The sequence below is a fragment of the Emys orbicularis genome, chromosome 4 (assembly GCF_028017835.1).
Source record: "Emys orbicularis isolate rEmyOrb1 chromosome 4, rEmyOrb1.hap1, whole genome shotgun sequence".
In the NCBI taxonomy this organism is placed as follows: Eukaryota; Metazoa; Chordata; order Testudines; family Emydidae; genus Emys; species Emys orbicularis.
In genome coordinates, this window is record NC_088686.1 from 92,103,240 (window position 1) to 92,123,871 (window position 20,632).

General features: G+C 39.2%; 1 protein-coding gene across 1 annotated transcript in view; it reads right to left on the reverse strand.

Moving 5' to 3' along the window:
- Nucleotides 1–6,587: 6,587 nt before the first annotated feature.
- Nucleotides 6,588–20,632, reverse strand: part of KIF18A (kinesin family member 18A) — a 115,354-nt gene continuing 101,309 nt past the window's right edge. Inside the window, 4 exon segments of the mRNA XM_065403923.1 lie at nucleotides 6,588–6,727; nucleotides 9,679–9,788; nucleotides 12,766–12,870; nucleotides 13,885–14,377. Coding sequence (XP_065259995.1) covers nucleotides 6,588–6,727; nucleotides 9,679–9,788; nucleotides 12,766–12,870; nucleotides 13,885–14,377 — 848 coding nt within the window.

Sequence of the window (20,632 nt, forward strand, 5' to 3'; positions counted from 1 at the left end):
AGATGGCACCTGGGTACTGAGCTGGAAACCATGGCTTAGCCTGAGAATCTCATCGCAACACTGAGGCATCAACTAAAACACTGTCTGTAGGATGACTTTCATTAAAGTGGAGTCAAAGTCAGGGTGATCTCTGTCCTTAATGGCTTTGAGATCTTCCAGCCTGGAAACAGATGCTCCTGCAAAGCAGGTAGCTGCCAGGGACTTTTGGAGGGGGATGCTTCAAAGCCCTTTTTGAGAGTGGCATCCATCTTTCTATCCATGGGGTCGTTAGGGTAGAACTTCCCTTCTGAGTGAATAACCATATCCCTGGCGAGGGACCCTACAGTGATGTCAGCAATAGAGCCCTTTGGCTCTTGAATGTTATAGAGTCTGAGGTAGCTGTTTGTGCTTGTCCTTATCAGGCTTGTTCCATTCATCCCTAATCACTTCCTCCAAGGAGGAGAGAAGGCATATTGCAGTCTCAGGAGAGGATTTTGAAGGGAGACATTTTCTCTGAGTCTTACTCCCAAGGAGCCTGCTCAGGTTTCAGACTGAGACAGCTCACCTCCCTCAGTGGAGGAGTGCAATTCAATATGGACAAATGCAAAGTACTCCACTTAGGAAAGAACAATCAATCAGTTGCACACATACAAAATGGGAAATGACTGCCTGGGAAGGAGTACTGCGGAAAGGGATCTGGGGGTCATAGTGGATCACAAGCAAAACATGAGTCAACAGGGTAATACTGTTGCGAAAAAAGCAAACATCATTCTGGCATGTATTAGCAAGAGTGTTGTAACCAAGACACGAGAAGTACCATTCCACACTGATTAGGCCTCAACTGGAGAACTGTGTCCAGTTCTGGGTGCCACATTTCAGGAAAGATGGGGACGAATTGGAGAAAGTCCAGAGAAGAGCAACAAAATGATTAAAGGGCTAGAAAACATGACTTATGAGGGAAGATTGAAAAACTGGGTTTGTTTAGTCTGAGGAAAAGAAGACTGAGGGAGGGTATAACAGTCTAAGTATGTAAAAGGTTGTTATCAAGAAAAGGGTGATCAAATTATTGTTCTTATCCACTGAGGACAAGAAGTAATAGACTTAAATTGCAGCAAGGGAGATTTAGGTTAAACATTAGGAAAAAACTTCCTCTCAGGATAGTTAAGCACTGGAACAAATTGCCTATGGAGGTTGTGGAACCTCCATCATTGGAGGTTTTTAAGAACAGGTTAGACAAACACCTGTCAGGAATGGTCTAGTTATTACGTAGTCCTGCCTTGAGAGCTGGAGACTGGACTATAAGTTCTACTGAGGTCCCTTCCAGTCCTACACTTCTATGATTCTATGATGGAAGGCTGGATGCAGTCTGGGCACAACTCACCATGTGTGGGGCCTGGGAAGGCTGCCTCATGTATACAGCAATGCTTAGATTTGACCAAGTGTTTTCTTGGCTGCTCTGCCATGCCTGTATGCCGCAGAGGAGCCAGCAGAGAGATGCTGCAGTGGATGCTCAGGGAGGATTAAACCCCCAAAGGATTAATTAACTCAGGGGGTGGAGGAATGCAGAGAAGAGAGAAAACTGCTCTTCACTGCCCAAAAAACTAGATAGAAAAGATAAAATAGGAGTTAGGGCAAGAGCAAAAGAAACCTCTATTGTGTATTGCTGTGGAGGTAGAGAATCTGGCAGCAAGCAGGAACAGAGGGGGTGCGGTCAGACCGTGCCGCACCAGAACACCAATCCACCTTAGTGAGCTGCAGTGGGAGGAGAGCAGCCCAGATGTCAAGAATTGTGGGGGATGCTGGGATGCAGAAATTTGTTTTGTCACATCAACCAAACTCCTCTGCCACCCACCCCGGGTCTCAGTTCTGTGAGCAACAGATTTTCTCCCAGCACGAGAGAGAGAATTTTGTAGTGAATTTCAGCTAAAAGCCATTTCTTCGTACCAGTCAGGGAGTCAAAAAAGCCTGCTTTCAATGGTGTGCATTGGTGCATGCACACACACATGACCGATACATTTAAATACATAAGCATAGAGGGCCTGATCTAAAGCCCATTGAAGTCATTTGGGATCTTCTGATTGTCTTCAGTGGGCTTTGAGGCAGGCACTGATAGCATAAACTGTTGGTCCTTAGCTTTTTGTGAGGAGGGGATATTCTAGGACAGTGGTTCTCAAACTTCATTGCACCGTGATCCCCTTCTGTCAACAAAAATTACTAAATGACTCCGGGCAGGGGTGGGCCGGAGCCCAAGCCCTGCCGCCCTGGGCTGAAACCTTTGGGCTTCAGCTTCAGCCCTGGGCAGCGGGGCTCAGGCTTCAGCTCTAAGTCCCAGCAAGTCTAACGCTGGCCCTGGCAACCCCATTAAAATGGGGTTACCACCCACTTTGGGGTCACGATCCAGTGTGAGGACTACTGTTCAAGGATATTAAAGTTTCCTGTTAAAAACAGAAGCTTGAACTACTTAATCATAGTATTTAAAAAAAAAATTAGAAGTCACTAAAACCATTTAAAATTAGGGCCCTACCAAATTTCTTGTAAACCAGATTGCTCCGCAAACACAGAATGAAGATCACAAGATAGTGATGAGGTCCTACAAATGCTTACGAGCTCCACCTCATCCTACCTGCTGGGAGAGAGAGTGGGGAGCAGTAGGAAGGTTGGGATGGAGGAGTGTGGGATGGTTGGGTATGTGGAACACTGGCCTTGTGGATGAAAGTGTAGAAGGATGGGGTGGTGGAAAGGGAGATAAAAGGAAGAATTGTTCATTAGGGTCAATCAGGAAAGGGGTGGGATCATTTTGGATGAAAGAATGAGGAGGCATTCAGGATGGGGGTGGTTCAGAAAGGCTGCAGGTGGTAATACAGAAATCCAGTTAGCGCTTTCCCTGTGGAGAATGGAAAGACTGGGAGCATAAAATAACACCTAACTGCACAGAAAGCAGATTACCTGCCATTCAGTTATTGAATTTACTATTGGTAAAAAGCTTGAACTATTAATATCCCAGGAAAGCCAGAGTAAGGGATCATCGTTCCAGTCCAGAAACATGTTCCTTACAGAATGCTCTGATAAACTCACTTCAGTGGGTTCTAAATACATTGGTATGTCTAGTTGGATGACTTGGGTGTAGATGTGTGAAGCTACTAACAGTTTGTTGTTCTGTACTTTCTTCTAGTTCAGTTCTAAATATAAATTTAAGATTAGTGTTATCATCACATTACCTTGATAATATGTGCTGTGGCCATATTTTTCTCAATATACTTGCTTTGTGGGTTCCTTGCAGGGTGATCTTAAGAATTCCAAGCAAAATGTAGGCAAAATACATTAAAATTAATAAAATCTATATTGCTCAATAAAAATATGCAGACCTCATTGATGGAATAATTAACCACCTAGGAACCTTTCCAAAACTGGTAGAAAGGGTCTTATGTGTATTTTTGAACTTCTGAGGTAGTGAGAGCAAAGAGCACTAAGTTTGCATTTTATAGCTAAAACCAACATACTTAATGCAGACATGAAGCAGTATCAGCACAGAGTTCCCTGGCACATGTAGTATTACACAATGAGAATTTGAAAGATACACAAATGAAGCATTTTATTCATGATCCTAACTGTATTGGAATCCAAAATTCACAAATTAAAATTTGCTTTCAAGACCACTGTTTCCACCTGTAAGATGATAATTATTAGGGATTCTCTACACAGGGAGAAGTAAATTAAAATAAACTGAATTAAGACCACTTTAATTTTGAACGAGGGTGTTCACACAGGGGTTTAATGCTATTTAACTAATGCACTTCAAATTCACACCTTGACTTAATTTGGATGAACTTTCCTAGATGTCCCCATATAGACAAGCCCTTAAAGTGAACCACTTAATTCCATTCAGGTATTGATATAGTCAGGGCCGGCTCCAGGCACCAGCACAGCAAGCAGGTGCTTGGGGCGGCCAAGGGGAAGGGGCGGCACATCCAGCTCTTCGGCGGCAGGTTCCTCGGTCCCTCTCGGAGCGAAGGACCTGCCGCCGAAGGGCTGCCAATCACGATTGTGGCTTTCCCCCCACCCCGCTGCTTGGGGCGGCAAAAACCCTGGAGCCGGCCCTGGATATAGTGTCATTACCATAGCATCTGAGATGATTTCAATGGCACCAAACGTCAACACCATTTTAGTTCTGAATTGTGCAGATCATATTTTCTATTTTCTGCTCATGCTTTGGCATGCTAAAGCTAGAGTGAACAGCATGGTATTGTGGCATCGGAGTGCATTTTTGCAAATCAGACAAAAGTCAAGATTTTAGGAGAGTCATTTGTATTATTAGGTTTGCTTCTGGTACTTGAATTCTCATGGCATACACTATATAAAAAAAATAAAAATAGAAGACAACAGATTTCATTTTAAGTTTCTAAGCTGTCATAAATTAGAATTTCTTTTACATGATTAAAAATATGACAATTTTATTAAATGAAACACTGTTGGATCCACCTTTTCCAAAAAATAAGTGAAATTTTTCAAAACAAATGATTTTGTCCATACTTCGTATGTTGGCCACATCTATCATCATGGACTCATGGGACTCTTATGGTCCATACTGACCTACTGTTCCATCTCCTTGCTTCTTTTCACCTCAAGTCTTTGAAATGAGTCATTTACAAACGTTGTGTAAAACTCCTATCCCCCTAGTCCATTTTCATCTTTTGCCTCCCTTCACTCTGCCAAAACTGGTCTTGCAAAGGTCTTCATCATCATCTGGCTTGACATTGGTCAAGGCCCGTACTCCATCCTCAATCTCTCTGATGTTCCTCCTGCTTGGGACATGCAGATTGCATCAGCATCTGCTCTCCGACACCCACATTACCTCTCTCTAACATCAGCATCTTCATCCATCATTCTGATTGCATTGTCCCAAACCCCATTTTGAACTCTTCTACTTCTTCCTGTTACCTTCTTCCATTGTGTCCAGTTCAAACTTCATCCTCTAAACTTCAAGATTCTTCTGAACTCTCTCCCTAATCTTTTATTAACCCTACCAGCACCAGTGACGCCAACCTCTGCAACTTTCTTGTTTGATCCTCCCATGAATGTACTTCCCTGAATTAATTCATAAAAGCTGCCACTATTCTTTTTCAAAACCCTTCTGAAGATGCATTTCTACACAGCGACTATAATAAATCAATCAACATACTAAAACTCCGCTGAGAGGCAGTTGGGGAAAGGTTATTTTTATTTCCTTAAAATATAGAGAGAAAAATGTAGACATTTATAAAAATATTTGATAGTCTTCTCCCTTCTTATGTTGTTTGGCTTTTTGGAATGGAAGCTCTTTGTGCCAGAGACCATGGGAGAAATCCCAGTGCCACACAAATCAATAGAAGAACCCTCACTGATGTCAACAGGCCATCTCAATAGGTCAGAGTCACCCCCTTGTTTAATTTTATGTTTGCAGAGGCCTAGCAAAATGGGGTCATCATGATCATGATCATGACCTGGGCACTAGTGAAATTTAAATATTAAATAATTATTAGCACACAAAGCTAACCTGATTAAAGACATATGACAAAATGTCCAGCACAAACTAGAGTTATTAAAACACTACCTGAAAAACCAGTGTTAATTCAGAGAGTCTTTAGGTTAGAAGAGGCAGCCACAGAAGAAGCTCATTCTTTTCTAAATTTTAAATTCACAGAACATTATTACCCTTTGTTTACAGTTATAAAAACTTTATTCAGAACAATTAACATAATTCACCTATTTACAATAAAATTAGAGTTTTGAAAACTATAAAACATCAAAATACAGAGGAGCATTTACATTTAAGTTGTTCAAGCAATTAGGTTAAACAACAGGTTAAAAATTGTCAGGTTAAAAGTCTGAGCTCAAAATATTACAGCTACCATTTTTTAAAATTTCTAGTAAACTCTTTTCCTGTCTTCTGGTACCATGTTGGTGGTATCACCCTACATCACCACATTTATATTTTAGAACAAATTGACATCCCAATGCCTAAAGCATGGATATATTAATATAAGGGGCTGGTTCATTTATTTGTAAATGAAAAACATAAGTTTAATAGTAGAAAATTTCAGTGAAAACATAAAAGCAATAAACTCAATGTTCTAATTACTTAAACATTTGGTGTATCATAATAAAGACTGAGAATTTGTAAGTGACATTAAAAAGGGATTTCTTAAAAAAGCTGACACCACTGGTTCCTGAAGAGTTTGAGTACTGCAAGGCAGTAATTTATTATTATGCTTGCATGGGTTATAGAAACAGCACTATGAAATAAATGGACATCACAATCGTCAACCTCCACCCCCTAGCCCAATGACTTGTTTCTATTTTTGTGCTAAAACACAGTAAGTCTGTATGTGTTTATGGGAAGCCAGAATGGGTATCCATTAAAAAGTTTTGTAAAATTTAAATTGTAAAGATATATTTCAATGAAATTCTCATTGGAAAGGTAAGTGGTCATTCTAGAATCGTGCATTACAGTGGCAGACATGGGCTGATGAGTCTCAGACAAGAAATACTGCAGCAGGGAAAAATCAAAGTCCATCCTTTACTTGAACGCTTGCAATCCTGCCTGAAATGATGAGCATCACATCTAAATCTTACTTTTTCTTAGAAACACGAATTAAAAGATTTGTTGACGTCCTTGATTTCAGACCCAACGTTACATTTCCTTCAGAAAGACTTCTAACAAGGTTCCTCTGCATATTTGGTTCTTGTTTCCGGCTTCTTGTTCCAATTCCTAATGAAGAAATAGATGTCATTTTAAAAACAAAACAAAACAAACAAAAAAACCTCTTTCAAAAAGTATGAGCATTATTTCTTTATTTTGTTTCATGTTGGGGGCGACCAGAATCCACTATTGTGAGACAGTGTGTGGATTCTACAGCTTTTTCTACATTTATCAGAGTCTAGCTTTCATTATTTAAAATAAAATAAAAAAAAAAGTCAGCTCTTCTAGGTGAGACGATAATTTGCTCTGATAAGTTTGTAGTGGAAGATACAGAAACACGACCAATAAAGGAGGTATAGGACTCCACTTAACTTTGTGCCTTATTGAAAGGAACTATATAATGTATACATAATTTGTAGATATACATTTTACACTTTATTCTCCAGTATGCCTAATACCCTATTCAAATTTGTACATAGACAAATTTCCCTAACTCTATTTTGAAAAAATAAAAATAGAACTTACTGCTAGCTATTGAGCACCACCTCATTCTTTCCCCGGAAGCATGCCTTTTTGGAAACAAAACTGCTACTATGATAAGAGCATAACTCTTTCTTCTTGCCCCCAGTGATATGGTATTTAAGTACATGACATATCTGAAGCATGTGTTACTAAATACCTGAAAGGTAGGCAAACTAATTTGTGTTTATCCCTATTCTTTTAAAAAAAATCGTTTTGGTATGTCTAATATTTTGCGGTATTAAAGTAGGTACTCAAATACATGATTCCTTAACAATACAGTTATAGAAATTGACGTTGGTATCCCTTATTTCCCAACACTTGGTAGAAATAAGTAACATGGAGATAGCACTGTACACAGAAGTACAGAAGCAGGTCTGTCTACTATAAACTTTGCTAAAGTCAGCAGAGTAAAACGTACAGCAGCCTTCAACCTACTCTAAATTGTACAAGAGGATTATGCCAGCATTGGGAATGACCAAGCATGGTAGAAGAGGGAAGGCATAGGTAGCTTTAAAGTCATTTTTGCATCCTCCCCATTCCTGAGCTGTGCTGAATTCAGTTCTGATGTAGTTCACAATCTAGCTCAGAGTTTTCCGTATAATCTCTTCCCATACATAAAGTTACAGAAAGCATTCAGCTTTTTTTTGTTTTAAGTTCTGTATGCACTGTTAAAGAAAGGAACAATACATCTAAAATACTGATTCCCTCTCCAAATGAAAGAGGATAGTAACCCTGGTGTGAGGTTGCTTTCCCCAAATAAAAATGAAACTGAAGTCCTGACAAAAATGTACAGCACTGTGCAAGACATTATAGAATACACCATGTGGGATTATGGTTAAGAGCTGTCCAGAGAGTAAAAATTCCATTTCTTGACAACTTTTGAAATTTGTGGAAGGAAAACCAAATCCTTTGAACATTTTTTTGGAAACACAGTTATGTCAATATGTCTGTGTTTGGATCAAAAAAGTCTTCGGAAGTGATCAGAGTGTCTACCCTGGACTTCAGAAACCTTATGTAGAAAACTTTATGAAAATAAATACATTTGGGCTTTGAAAAAGCAGTGCATTTTAATAAAGAACATTTAGTCAAAAATGTTCTGATTAGCTTTAGTTATGGTTGCTCTATGTGGAATTTTTCATGGTACAGGTGGGCTTCACAAGTTTTTGGAAAGATGAGAGTGAGGGGACTTAGTAAAAATTCATTTGGAGATTGCAACCAAGAGTAAATAGGAGCCTAAAAGGTGTAAAATCAAGAGTGAGCTGAGGTGATAAAGGGACCAGTTAAGAGAGAAATGTATGTGAAACACTAGCTGGGGAGATGAGATTAAGGAAGATAATTTACTTTTACAATTATTAAGATGTCACACTTTGCCTTTTAAATATTGCTTTCAGCAGCTGTTCTTTCAAGGCAAAAAGGTTCAAGGGATATTTGCTAAGTGGGAAGGAGGACAGTTAGAATACATGAACCTGGACAGTTCTTTCTAATACAAAATAGACTTAGCTTTGGTGTTTTAGTAAATTTAGAAGCACAAGTAAAAAGTCATTAAATTTGAGGCAAATTTGCAACAGATTACTTTGGATTAACCCTTGTGTAACACACCCTTCAATGCCAAGAGACTAACAATAATATAAAATACATTAGCATCTACAATGGGCACACTGAGCACACAGAGACTAAATGTTAAATTAAAACTAAGAAAGCCACACTTTTTTGGAAAAATGTGGGACAAATGCTCTTCATATATTTTTAATCAGTAATAGAATTTGTTACAACAAAAAGTTTTCTACATTTCAGACAGAAGTTTCTTGCAAGCCACTATTATGATCACCTTTTACAGAATGTTTTGGGAACACCACCTAGAGTATTGTAAACAATTTGCTAGCGACTAAAGAATCCTTAAATATTGCTTGCAAATTTCATCTTCTCAACTTCACTGCTGTGTTTTCCCAAATGGTATCAAAAATTTATATAATAAATCTCTAGTTGGAAAAGTAATCATGCTGTGTTAAAAGATGAAGCAAGCATTCAAGAAAGGTTTGGCAAAGTGCTTAAGAGATTATTTTATTTCTCAATAAAAGCAGATCTGGAAATTCCATAGCAGGCACTTAAGTTTGATGCTTGTCAATGGGACTGTGCCAGATCAAACCTGCTACCAGTGAAGAGTACGCTTTTAGAGTGCTTAAAATCATTAAAGTACCTATAAGGATTATGTTTTATCATTTAAATTTGTTATAAACTTGGAATACTGGGACCATGCCTAATCAAGACCCAATAACTGACTAAACCTATTTCAAGTTGGGTTGTTGGTTTTTTTTGGTGTTTGTTTTTTATATGACTGGACATACCATATTCAGCAAACAGCTTAGCTGACTGATCACAGCAACAAACCATGAAAATGAGAAACTGTAAATGTCAAAATTTAATCTTGGACCTCCTACACAACCAGCCATGGCCACAAATTCCAGTTTAATATCGTAAGTTATAGTTTTGACACTTACCTGCTTTTTTGGGCACTCTTAAAGGTTTATGACTTAACAAGATATCCTGTCGAATACGCTTTGCAGACACAGGATTTTGCAGGCTACTTAATCCACTGTTTGGCACAGAACTTGAAAAAAAGAAAAGAAAAATAAAAAGTTTACTTTTAGTGAAGTGATGTTAAGCCCACTCACTGTACCTTGGTATTTCAGGACATGCAGTCTGAAAATATATTAGACAGTATCACCTAGTATTAGTGGGTCTTACTAAGAAAATGCAACAGAATAAACTTAATTTTCTTTCTGGTCTGTCTTCAGATTTCATTTCAAACAGTTTTCTTTTAAAGCTTTGTAGTACAATCTTGTAGGAATGTATTAATTGTGAAAAACAAACAAACAAAAAAACTAAGTATATCATTTCATGAAACAATGTAGTCCAAAATTCCATTACTACAATAATTCTCCCTCTGCCTCCATATAGTGGAGGTGGATGGGTAGAGGGAGACAATCATTTCACAGCTAAGCTTTAAGAAGGTGGTTGAAGCTGATAGTTTACTAAAAGAAAAAAACTAGCATTTTATAGTATTTCAACTAATGGAATTAAAGCATGACAATGAACTACAATGAACATGAAGTTGTCAGTGTACTTCCACTATTGTCCCGCCCACCCTCTATGACCTGATTCTGCAAGACAACTTTGAAATCAAGATACAGTAAATTTTAAAATATAAACCACAGCCACATTTCTACATGTTTTCTTGTTTCTCTAACAGTATTTTATAGCACTATCCTTCATACTTTAAAGACTGTTTTGTTAAAAAACTTGTGTTCTACTCAAATACACAGCAAACAGGAAAACTGATTAAGGCTAGGACTGCTTCCTGCTACTGCTGGGGCCCCTTTATCTCTGAAGCCTGGCTCCTGGGAAGATGATCCACTCTCAGTGGGGGCATGTGAGGAGCCTTTAGCAAGGGACCCATCCCCTTTCCTCCCCATGTTACTAATGACTGGCTTCCAGTCACTGACCTGGAAACTAGGGTTACTGGTTACTATGTTTGTTGGGGGGTGGGGGGGGGGGAAGAGAGAAGAGGGATGGTTGAGATTTAGACTTTGTATTTCAATGCTGGATTGGGAGGGATATATTTGGTGTAGGGAGGGCATGGGGGGGGGGGGGGAAGAGGAGAAAAATATAAGGAATGCTATCTCTCTTCCTTCTCCATAAACAAGCATATGGTTTCCTTCTCACTTTCCCCCACCCAGAAATAGATAAGAGAGGGTGAAATGTGTCTCATCTGGTTTTAGGAATTAGTGTGTCACTTGTGGTCAGACAGCATGATTTTAGGGAGAAAGAGAAGAGAGTATTACTGAGAGAGCAAGTCCTGAGGTTTCCTCTAAAGTTATCCTGGTTCGGATAGCAGGAAAAAGTGTGTGGGGGAAGTGGGGGTGGGGATAGTGAAGCGGCTGTTTTGGAGAGGCAATAAGGCTCTATGACTTTAGTGGTTCAAAATGGAAGACACTGGAATGCTACAATTTTAGAAGAGTTTTTACTGTTACATAGTATTTGCGTCTAACCAGGCAAAAGAAAGTCTCAGAAACAAAAAAGGTAATTATGTACATTTCTAGGATTAACCTCTTAACCTTAGGAATTAGTGAGTGATTTTGTAGCAAACTTAACTGAGGCATTTCATGTACTCTGAGAAATGTAGTTATTTTTCCTTAGAATGCTGTGCACTGCTTTGACGAAATGACACAGGCATCTAGATTGTTTAGCTCAACTCATAATTATTTGAGAATACGTGGAAATACAAAAGATACCTCTCCCAGCCCAGAACAACAAAACACTTCTTTTTAAATTTAAATTGATGTCAACCAAAGCATGAGCATGGAGCTTCTTCACTTCTTGGAATGAGTGAGTGTACTGAACTTCCAGGAAGAACAGACCTGTTTTAAAAAGGTACCAGAACAGTGATGCAGCCTGTGCTGCATTTCTGAAACCTGTGCCTTTGCTAAATTAGGAATAACTGAAGATTTTTTTTTTTTTTTTAAAATGATATACACTCATAAAATTAGGGTTGTATTTCTCACTCAGATGTGCTTATGTGTGTGTGTATAACTACTTGAAACTTGATATCAGGATTCATGACTTCTCCAGAAGCGTTTTATGGATAGAGTCTTGATTCATACATTAAAAAATAACTTATGCGGGAATGTATTACTGACTGTATCAATCAATGCCAATCTATAACAGCAACTTAATTAAAGGGATGCTATTTTTTTGTTTTTAATTAAAAACAAAATTTTCTGCTAAAGGACCTTTGAATAGCATCTCCTGAAATAAAAAAACCCTCTTAAAAACTGGTGTGGTTGTGAGAGGGATATTTCTACTACCCTGATGTTCAGAAGTGATTTTTTACAGGCCACAAAGTAACTCCACAAAACATGAGGCCACCCTTTATCCTTCATGCCCTTCCCTTGCATAGAAGCCTGCTTGCTGCCCTTCCAGTTTCAGCTTTGCTGCTGCTATTACTAGTAAACATCCTCTTTCAGGATCTAAGTAGTGCAGTTCATGAGAGTGAAGTTATAATGGTTGAGACAGAAATTGTAACAGACTAACAAAACGGTGAAATTGATAACACACACAAAGTGATGTCAAATGCATGAAAAACATTTCTTATCTCTTTCAGTTTTGGTAATCTTCAGTGTTTTCTGTAACAGTAGGCACAACATTTTCAGATAGCGATTTGATTTTCAAATTGATGATGCAATTTCCTCTTCTAAATCAGAAGTCGTTTCCCCACATCCAATGTAAGACAGTTATAGAAAATGCAATGTTAGTCTGTATTGATTCTACTAAAACTAAAAAATAGTTCATATAAAAAACTCCTTAAGAACAGATTCTACGTAACCTGGGAAGGTTAATACTTACATCTGAATTGTCAAAGCCACTGTGGGTCAGAATAATCTCTCATATTTCTGGATACCAGTGACTTGATAAAAACTTCTTCACATGTGCGAAAATGTTACAGCATGAGAATTGTGATGAAAATGAAAGCAGTAGGTAAAAGCTCATTTGAATGGCAGTAGAACAGACACTGTTTTTAAAATTACCTTAATAACTTCCTTTTTCTCTCAGCAGCAGAAGTCATTGCCATATAAGAAGGCTGCTCATGTATTGGACCAGGATTTCTATTCAGCAATGATGGGAGACCAAGTCTGAAATTAAAATGAGATACTAATTTAAATGATGAAAACCCTATCTTGTTTGAAAACAGTTATTTCTCACTTTAAGCCAAGTAAGTGTTTTTCAACCGAAAAACACAGTACTGGTAATAAAATGAACTTATTCCAAATAAAAGCAGAAAAATAGTTATAATGTCTTTTTTGAAAGGTAAGGACATACTTTATAATTTTCCTTTTGAAAGCCAAAATATGGTACTACGATATTAGTAGTTAACATATATATGGCAGTTTTCATAAGGGGACTACAAAGTGCCTTTGAAGGAGGATTAGTATTTCCCCATTTTACAGATAGGAACATTTCTTAACTTCTCTGAATCTCAGTTTTTCTAAAGCCACACAGAAGCAGTACTGGGAATAGTACCCAGTTTTCCTGACTCCCAGTAAGTGCCCTCTACCTCATCTCTAGTATATTAGGTAGCAAAATACATCCAAAATGACCAGAAAATTTAACAACTTAATTTGTAGTTTGTTTTTAATGTCTCATTAAATCAGGATAGGAGTTTCAAAAAAGCTAAGTGTTGGCTTGACTCTCCTCCCACTGAAGTCAATGGAAATTTTACTATTGACCTCCATGACCAATGCTGAGAACTTTTGAAGAAAAAAAAAAAAATCACACCATTAGTTATTTAAGTTTACTAGAAAAATAGAAAACAGTATAATTAAAACAGATTGCATGAAAAGAAGCAATATAATAAATAAATAAATAAATAAATAAATAAATAAATGGAGATATCCCATCTCCTAGAACTGGAAGGGACCTTGATAGGTCATCGAGTCCAGCCCCCTGCCTTCACTAGCAGGACCAAGTACTGATTTTGCCCCAGATCCCCAAGTGGCCCCCTCAAGGATTGCACTCACAACCCTGGGTTTAGCAGGCCAATGCTCAAACCACTGAGCTATCCCTCCCTATAAAACAAAGCATGTAGAAAAAGAGGAATAGGAAAAGAATGAGGAATTCTCCTCATGCGTGGATGCACATAACTTTACCTTTGTAAAACACTGCTGTTGCTGCACAGGTGTGACTCCTTTTCAGACAAGTCAGCAGAAGGGTCATTTGTGTTACTTGTACCTTCGTACAGAGTCACTGTTGAGTTCATGTCTGTCTGTTCACACTCTGGTATCACGTTATATGTGAAGTCCATGTCACACTCTTCTTTCAAAGGGAAATGAATGTCTACATTACAATTGTTAACTTCAGGAAGGCTTGCTACTTGTAACGGTTGCTTTACCACAGTCTGTGTACAAAAGATTGGCATAGATTTTCTGCAAACTTCTGGTGTGTATACAATAGGACGGACCTCCTTGCTGAGGGAATCCTCCAGGCAACTAAGGCTAGACTGTTCAGAAGCTTCAGGACTTTGTGCTGTTGCTGGAGAGTTCATGAGCTTCCGCCTTGTTCTTTTTTGTGGCGGGACTGCACATTCGCTTACATGTTGCACATTTTTCTTGATTTCTTCTGAAGGCACTCCTGAAGGTGTACCTGTTCCATACAGTGAAGACTAGTTAGCAGTTTACCGAAACTCTGTTCATTAGAGCACTGCTTTCCCACTCACCCACAATCCAAACTAGTGTAACTGGTTTCATTTCTTTGCCCTTCTTTCCTCCCTCCTCTGCCAAAAAAAGTAAACTTCTATGCAAAAAAAAGCTATTAGAAATAATTTCTGTTAAATGAACACATTTGTATTTAAAGGAAAGAATACAATTATTTCTATTATGGTAGTTACCTGTATTGCAAAATTTGGGCTCTGTTGTGCAAGGTGCTGCACACACGCATGTACACAGATCTCTGTCCTAAAGAGCTTACAATCTAAGTTGAAACAACACACTCCAGATGAGTGTGACGAAAAAATAGAAAGAAGACAGTGACCAGGGAATGGTGCATAAAGATAATGCAAGAAAGATCAGATGATTACACAGGTTAGCTATTGTACATCTTAGTTGTTCCTGAAGATTTTAAGTCATAAGTTATTATTTTTCCTTAAAAAAAAAAAAAAAAAAAAAAAAAAAAAGAGCACCTGGCCACAACTGCCCCCACAATGTAGCCATTGTTAGTTTGGCTGACTTCTAGTAAGTATTGCACACTGTGGGGCAGGTGTGGTCATGAGGTGGAAGGAGAGAGGATTGTTACAACAAGTGGAGGGAGTAGAGGAGGAGATGAGAACAGGGAAGAAACCTTGGAGCTAATAAGAAAAGAGAAGAAGAGTAGGAAGGTTACATTGGATCTTTCACTCTTCTAAAAACCCCATTTCCAACAATTAAAAAACAATTAAAAAAATTAAATGTTTTCTGAAAATCTTTAAAATGTCAAAGGAAGCAGTAAAGTAGACATCCATGATCACACCCAACAGAGAATACTTTATTTACCCCCTCAGAAAGTGGAATGACTAAAGTATTATGGCTTGATTTAAAACTAACAAAAACAACTGAGGGGAGAAAAGAGGGAAGATCCTATTTTTGCTGAAGTTTTTAGCAAAGGAGAATCCGTGTAAGATATATACCATTGTTTAAATAGCTGGGTTAGTGGTGACCCTGGTCAATGGGTAGTTTATAATATAAGTAAAACAATTCTCATATTACAAATCGAAGCTAGCAGAGGCCAGTCATAAAAGTGAAATGTTCCTATATTTTACTTTCATTTTAACTTTTAAACTGATGAAGTAAACTCTGATATGCTTAAAATTACACCTACTATGGACTGGCTTCACTTCAGTTTGCAGTCTCAGAATCACACTTTATCTCTACTCTGCTTGTTTAATTCTTATGATCAGGTAAGTAGTTAGTAGCTTGCTCAGGAAATAATCTGAAATGTTAAACTGCAGTACTCATTCAGGAGGACTGATGAAAAAACTTTTGACTGAGAAAAAACTGAATGCAATTTTAGAAGTGAATTTTGAGTTTATTAACCTGCAACGTTCCTTAACTGTAGTCTTCTCCCACAGAGATTACCCTAGAGCTTTTAACAGCTCGAAAAATGTTTGAAGGATAGAAAGTTGATAAAAAAATAGGTAATATAACAACTCTCATTTTTGCCACAAAATTACAGTATATACAAACTGTAAGACCAGACAGCACATAGCAAATAATAAAGTAATTTTAGTTTGTAACTAAAGCTTAACCACAATACCTTTTCTGTGCAGTAAAGGGGAAGGCAGTAGTGAAATGTTAATAGAGAAACAATCATAGAATCGTAGAATATTAGGGTTGGAAGAGACCTCAGGAGGTCATCTAGTCCTATCCCCTGCTCAAAGCAGGACCAACACCAACTAAATCATCCCAGCCAGGGCGTTGTCAAGCCAGGCCTTAAAAACTGCTAAGGATAGAGATTCCACCACCCCCCTAGGTAACCCGTTCCAGTGCTTCACCACCCTCCTAGTGAAATAGTGTTTCCTAATATCCAACCTAGACCACCCCCACTGCAACTTGAGACCATTGCTTCTTGTTCTGTCATCTGCCACCACTGAGAACAGCCTAGCTCCATCCCCTTTGAACGCCCCCTTTCAGGTAGTTGAAGGCTGCTATGAAATCCCTCCTCACTCTTCTCTTCTGCAGACTAAATAACCCCAGTTCCCTCAGCCTCTCCTCATAAGTCATCTGCCCCAGTCCCCTAATAATTTTTGTTGCCCTCTGCTGGACTCTCTCCAATTTGTCCACATCCCTTCTGTAGTGGGGGGACCAAAACTGGACACAATACTCCAGGTGTGGCCTCACCAATGCCAAATAGAGGGGAATAATCACTTCCCTCGATCTGCTGGCAATGCTCCTCCTAATACAGCCCAATATGCCATTGGCCTTCTTGGCAACAAGGGCACACTGCTGACTCATATCCAGCTTCTCGTCCACTGTAATCCCCAGGTCCTTTTCTGCAAAACTGCTGCTTATTCAGTCGGTTCCCAGCCTGTAGCAGATCATGGGATTCTTCCTTCCTAAGTGCAGGACTCTGCACTTGTCCTTGTTGAACCTCATCAGATTTTTTTTTGGCCCAATCCTCCAATTTGTCTAGGTCACTCTGGACCCTATCCCTACCCTCCAGCGTATCTACCTCTCCCCCCATCTTAGTGTCATCTGTGAACTTGCTGAGTGTGCAATTCATCCCATCATCCAGATCATTAATAAAGATGTTAAACAAAACCGGCTCCAGGACTGACCCCTGGGGCACGCCGCTTGATACCGGCTGCCAACTAGACATCGAGCCATTGATCACTACCCATTGAGCCCGACAATCTAGCTATCTTTCTATCCACCTTATAGTCCATTCATCCAATCCAGACTTTTTAAACTTGCTAGCAAGAATACTGTGGGAGACCGTATAGAAAGCTTTACTAAAGTCAAGATATATCACAACCATCGCTTTCCCCATATCCACAGAGCCAATTATCTCATCGTAGAAGGCAATTAGGTTAGTCAGGCATGACTTGCCCTTGGTGAGTCCATGCTGACTGTTCCTGATCGCTTTCCTTTCCTCCAAGTGCTTCAAAATGGATTCCTTGAGTATCTGCTCCATGATTTTCCCAGGGACTGAAGTAAGGCTGACTGGTCTGTAGTTACCTGGGTTCTCTTTCTTCCCCTTTTTAAATATGGGCACTATATTTGCCTTTTTCCAATTGTCCAGGACCTCCCCCGATCGCCACGAATTTTCAACGATAATGGCCAATGGCTCTGCAATCACATCAGCCAACTCCCTCAGCACCCTTGGATGCAGTAGATCTGGATCCATGGACTTGTACAAGTCCAACTTTTCTAAATAGTCCTTAACCTGTTCTTTCGCTATTGAGGGCTGCTCACCTCCTCCCCATACTGTGTTGCCCAGTGTAGTAGTCTTGGAACTGACCTTGTCTGTGAAGACAGAGGCAAAAAAAGCATTGAGTACTTCAGCTTTTTCCACATCATCTGTCACTATGTTGCCTCATTCAGTAAGGGTCCCACACTTACTTTGACCACCTTCTTGTTGTTAACATACCTGCAGAAACCCTTCTTTTTACCCTTCACATCCCTTGGCCTTCCTGATTACACCACTGCATGCTCTAGCAATATTTTTATACTCCTCCCTAGTCATCTTAAAGCAAACAAAAGGGAGTACGTCTTCACACAATGCACAATCAACCTGTGGAACTCCTTGCCAGAGGATGCTGTGAAGGCCAAGACTATAACAGGATTTAAAAAAGACCTAGATAAGTTCATGGAGGATAGGTCCATCAATGGCTATTAGCCAGGATAGACTAGGATGAAGCGTCCCTAGCCTCTGTTTGCCAGAAGCTAGGAATGGGTGACAGGGAATGGATCACTTAATGATTACTTGTTCTGTTCATCCCCTCTGAAGTGACCTGGTATTGACCACTGTCAGAAGACAGGATACTGGGCTGTGGACCATTGGTTTGACCCAGTATGACCATTCTTATGTTCCTTATGATTGGCAGTTTAAATATCCTCTTTTCTTAATCTTACTACTCCTTGTGATGGGGTGTTCACCCCACATTGGCCTTGAAAAGGTTAAGGTGGTCCAGATAGGGCCAATTAATCTTAGAGGCCTCACCTGGTTGAGAGTCTGGCTTGAATGAAAATGACTAATGGCTAATAATGAGGGCAAGGTAACTGGGGGGGGGGGGGGGGGGAAGAGCAGACCAGATGAGAGCTGATTCCCCAGACACAGTCATGAGGATGTGCCCCAGTGGAAAGTGAACTCTGGGACACTCCTAATTAGAACTGTTTGTACCCTGCTAGATAACTCCTCTCCCTTCTTCTTGTTTGCACCCTCCAGATAGATGAAAACTTATCATGTCGTGCACTGAGCCTGTGTTTGATACCACTGTTTAGTGGGAATCATAGAAGAGAAAGAGACTAGATATGGTGGGCCCTGCATGCTCTAGCAATATATTTATACTCCTCCCATGTCATCTGTCCAAATTTCCACTTCTTGTAAGCTTCCTTTTTGAGTTTAAGATCACCAAAGATTTCACTGTTAAGCCAAGCTGGTCGCCTACCATATTTGCTATTCTTTCTGCACATCGGGAGGGTTTGTTCCTGCGCCCTCAATAAGGCTTCTTTAAAATACAGCCAGCTTTCCTGGACTCCTTGCCCCCTCATATTAGTCTCCCAGGGGATCCTACCCATCAGTTCCCCAAGGGAGTCTAAGTCTGCTTTTCTGAAGTCCAGGGTCCATATTTTGCTACTCTCCTTTCTTCCTTTTGTCAGGATCCTGATTTCAACCATCTCATAGTCACTGCTGCCTAGGTTGCCACCCACTTCTACTTCCCCTACCAATTCTTCCCTGTTTGTAAGCAGCAGGTCAAGAGGAGCACGACCCCTAGTTGGTTCCTCCAGCACTTGTACCAGGAAGTTGTCCCCAACACTCTCCAAAAACTTCCTGGATTGTCTGTGCATTGGTGTATTACTCTCCCAGCAGATGTCAGGGTGATTGAAGTCCCCCATTAGAACCAGGGCCTGTGATCTGGAAACTTCAGTTAGTTGTCCGAAGAAAGCCTCGTCTACCTCATCCTTCTGATCCACCATGACATAACTCTTGTTGCTCTTGCCTCTAAACTTAACCCAAAGACTTTCAACAGGCTTTTTTCCCATTATACTGTTTCATTTCACGGCTGTGGAATTTTTGTTTGAGTGTAGCATAAATGGGAGATATGTTTCAAAAATAATTTCCCAGTCTCATTTAATTTCCCCATCCACTATCTTTTATAGCCATATTGTGGTACAGACAGCTATTTTTCTCAAAGTCCATTGGTCGATAATAGGCAAGAGGGTTTTTTTTTGTTTTGTTTATAAACTACTTTCAATTGGCGCTCTTGCAAGAGCACTAATGATTCCATTTATAGTTCACTACAAGGTCCGCTCTCTCATCCTTGGCCTTTTGTCAAGTGCTGTATACATTTTTACTGTAAAACTAATGCCCTTTATTCAGAATACGTACCTTCTGTCACAACTAAAAATTGTGACCAAGGCTTCCATTTAAAGGTTTTTGGACAGCTTATATTCTGAAATCCAACAAAGCTTTATCCAGCAAATCCATTTCTAGTCTTTGAAACAACTATCCATTAAACATTTCAGGACACATTTTTAAATATTAATTTATGAGGCTTTGCTGCAGCTTATATGCATCTGAAAGTGTGTGTTTCGGGAAAAAGTAGTGGTTAGTGTTCTATTTGTCTGCCGTTACATTCCGACAATGAGGTTCCAATTTCAGAAAGTTTGCTTACTGTAAGATGCTGGGTTATTGAAATGTCCTAAGAATGACTAGGAAGGAAGTCTGTGATACACAAACATCTTGGAGAGAGTGCCAAGTTTTAGAAGCTTCTACAAGACTAAATACAGAAAACACTTTTAAATTAACTGTAAATGTGAGCAGTTAAGCCATGAATTAGATAGGTGGAGAACAAAAAATTATTGCCAACATTAATAATTTGTTGAACTTCATCACAAGAAGAAATATTTCATACTGCAAAACAAGTACATTAATAAAAAGCAGATTGCAGGGGTTCTATTTGGGCAAATATAAGCCAGTAATAAAAATGCCTTTAAAATAACTAACATAACCAGAATGAAATTCACAGTAAAGAACAAGTTAAAATAAAACAGAGTACTAAGTCAAAGTGGCCAAGATACTAGAAATAAAGGGAATATCCTACTGTAATCTCTTGATTCTAGCATATGGGGCTTTAAGAAAAAACACTAAATATTGTGAGATTCATGAGAAAATTATGAGAGTTGTCAACACTGCTTACAATGT